Genomic DNA, 2,269 nt, shown 5'->3' with positions numbered 1-2,269 from the left:
TATATATATATATATATATATATATATATATATATACATACATATACATATATTTATATGCATACATATATATACATACATATATTTATATACATATATTTATATACATACATATATATACATAAATATATTTATATACATATATATATATATGCATACATTACATATATATACACCTACATACATATATATATATTTACACACATACATATTTACATATATTTTCACACACACATATATATATACATATATATATATACATACATATATATATATGCATCAACAAATCGATTGTGGTTCACAACAGTTGTTTGAGACATGATTTTCATTGTTGAACTGAGGTGTTTTTTCATTCAAGAAAAAAAAAATGTTCCATCAGGTGAATACAGGTAAGACTTAACAATTAGAACTTCTCAAGAAAAGAACATAGTGCCAGATGACTCAACCGAGCCAAATTCGATCAGAGAGTGAAAAGTTTAAGTTAGTATCAAAGTTTATAATGGAAAACTCATTATAGGGCTTGTATAGCAGAAGAAATTAGATGGAGAAGTATAAGAAAGGAAGTGGAGAAAGAAAGATGAAAATAAGGTAGAGAGAAGAGAATGCATGATCTCTGACTTCTTAAAGGGTTATAAATAAAATTAACAGGCTTCTGGCACTCACCTTTGACTGGTATTTTACTGGAATTTTCAGCATCTTTAGTCTTTGAAGTCTTGCATGAAAGCTTGTGATGTTCCCAGGCAGCATTTTCACAAAATTTGGAACAGTAATCTACAATATTGCAGCCTGAACATGTTGTTAATTCCACATCTGCTCTTGAACATCGAGCACATTTACCTGTTTCAAGAGTTAGAAAAAGAAAAGAAATCTACAATATCAAACACTTCAACTACATGTGTGATAGTGTTTTATTTAAAAGTTTAATGCTGCTTAATGTAAAAAGAAGTTTCATTTTGTGTATATTTAATCAAATATGATCTTACTTACTCCATAATAAGAAATGCACAACCATACAATGCTCTTTCCAGAAGATGCAAATTATGCTCTGGTTAATGCTCACGCTCATAACACCTCATAACACCAAAGTCCTGCTTATTAGGACTTTGGTTTTAGCTTGGTTGACTCTAAGGCCCTTCAATTCTAATCCTTGTTTCCACACCTGAAACTTCTCTTCTAGTTCTGATAGTGACTCAGCAATTAGAGCAAGGTCATCAGCATAGAGAAGCTCCCAGGGGCATTCTGTCTTGAATTCCTCTGTTATTGCCTGGAGGACTATGATAAATAGAAGGGGGCTGAGGAGTGAACCTTGGTGGACCCCTACCTCTACTTGGAATTCTTCACTGTACTCATTGCCAACTCTCACCTTACTGACAGCATCCCTATACATGGCCTACACAGCTCTCACTAACCATTCATCTATCCCTAGTTTCTTCATTGACCACCAGATAAGGGATCGGGGGCCCCTGTCAAAGGCTTCTTCATGTCAACGAAAGCCAGGTACAGAGGTTTATCTTTTGCTAGGTATTTCTCCTGCAGCTTTCTTACCAGAAATATAGCATCTGTGGTACTTTTCCCTGGCATGAACCCAAACTGCATCTCATCTAAGCTGACCCTCTCCCTAATTAGTTGGGCTATGACATAAAATAAACCATGATACAAGCTGGAATGACTCCATATTCATGTAATTACATTTATAAACATTAAATAAATTTAACAATATGTCATTTTAATATGATATAAAGATGTATGCACTTACGTTTACCATATAGACTGCATTCCAGGCGATGTTTCGGGTAGTCTCTCAACAGACATAGTTCAGAACAATAACTAATAAACTTGCACGGGCAAAAGACTGGGAGGAATTTGTAACCACCACAACAGAGACATTCAATTGGATTGTTATACCGTGAACGTGGAGCAGCAACAAAGCCATAGGCATTAGAGTGCTGACCCATATCATTATAGACCTCAATATAACGTTCACCAAAGGAAGAAGGTAAGTCTTTATAAGCGTTATTGTTATTACCATCACCGTCATTACCTTTCTTAGCACCTCCAATTTGTTCGTCCTTCTTGAATCTAATATCTTGTTCATCGGATTTGGCATTAGCAGAAGCTTCATTCTTTGCAGAGCACACTCTGCTATGTTCAACACTGTCTTCCATTTCACAGATGTCAGAACAATAAAAGACAACTTTACAGTGCTTGCAATTTCGGAGCTGAGAGCCAGCTTTACCACAATTTTGGCAGCAATCATTGATGTTCACCA

At 34.8% G+C, this 2,269-nt stretch overlaps 1 protein-coding gene across 1 annotated transcript in view; it reads right to left on the bottom strand.

Annotated features, from left to right (window-relative positions):
- Window positions 1-2,263, bottom strand: part of LOC106875397 (uncharacterized) — a 20,354-nt gene extending 18,091 nt beyond the window's left edge. Inside the window, exons 1-2 of the mRNA XM_052974637.1 lie at window positions 1,757-2,263; window positions 664-837 (exon numbers count right to left, since the gene is read on the bottom strand). Of these exons, the coding sequence (XP_052830597.1) occupies window positions 664-837; window positions 1,757-2,165 (583 nt within the window). The 5' untranslated portion in view covers window positions 2,166-2,263. The remainder of the gene's footprint in view (window positions 1-663; window positions 838-1,756) is intronic.
- Window positions 2,264-2,269: the final 6 nt, after the last annotated feature.

The sequence above is a fragment of the Octopus bimaculoides genome, chromosome 19, assembly GCF_001194135.2.
Source record: "Octopus bimaculoides isolate UCB-OBI-ISO-001 chromosome 19, ASM119413v2, whole genome shotgun sequence".
Lineage (NCBI taxonomy): Eukaryota > Metazoa > Mollusca > Cephalopoda > Octopoda > Octopodidae > Octopus > Octopus bimaculoides.
The sequence above is the reverse complement of the archived record's forward strand: the minus strand, read 5'-3'. Positions and strand labels throughout refer to the sequence as shown.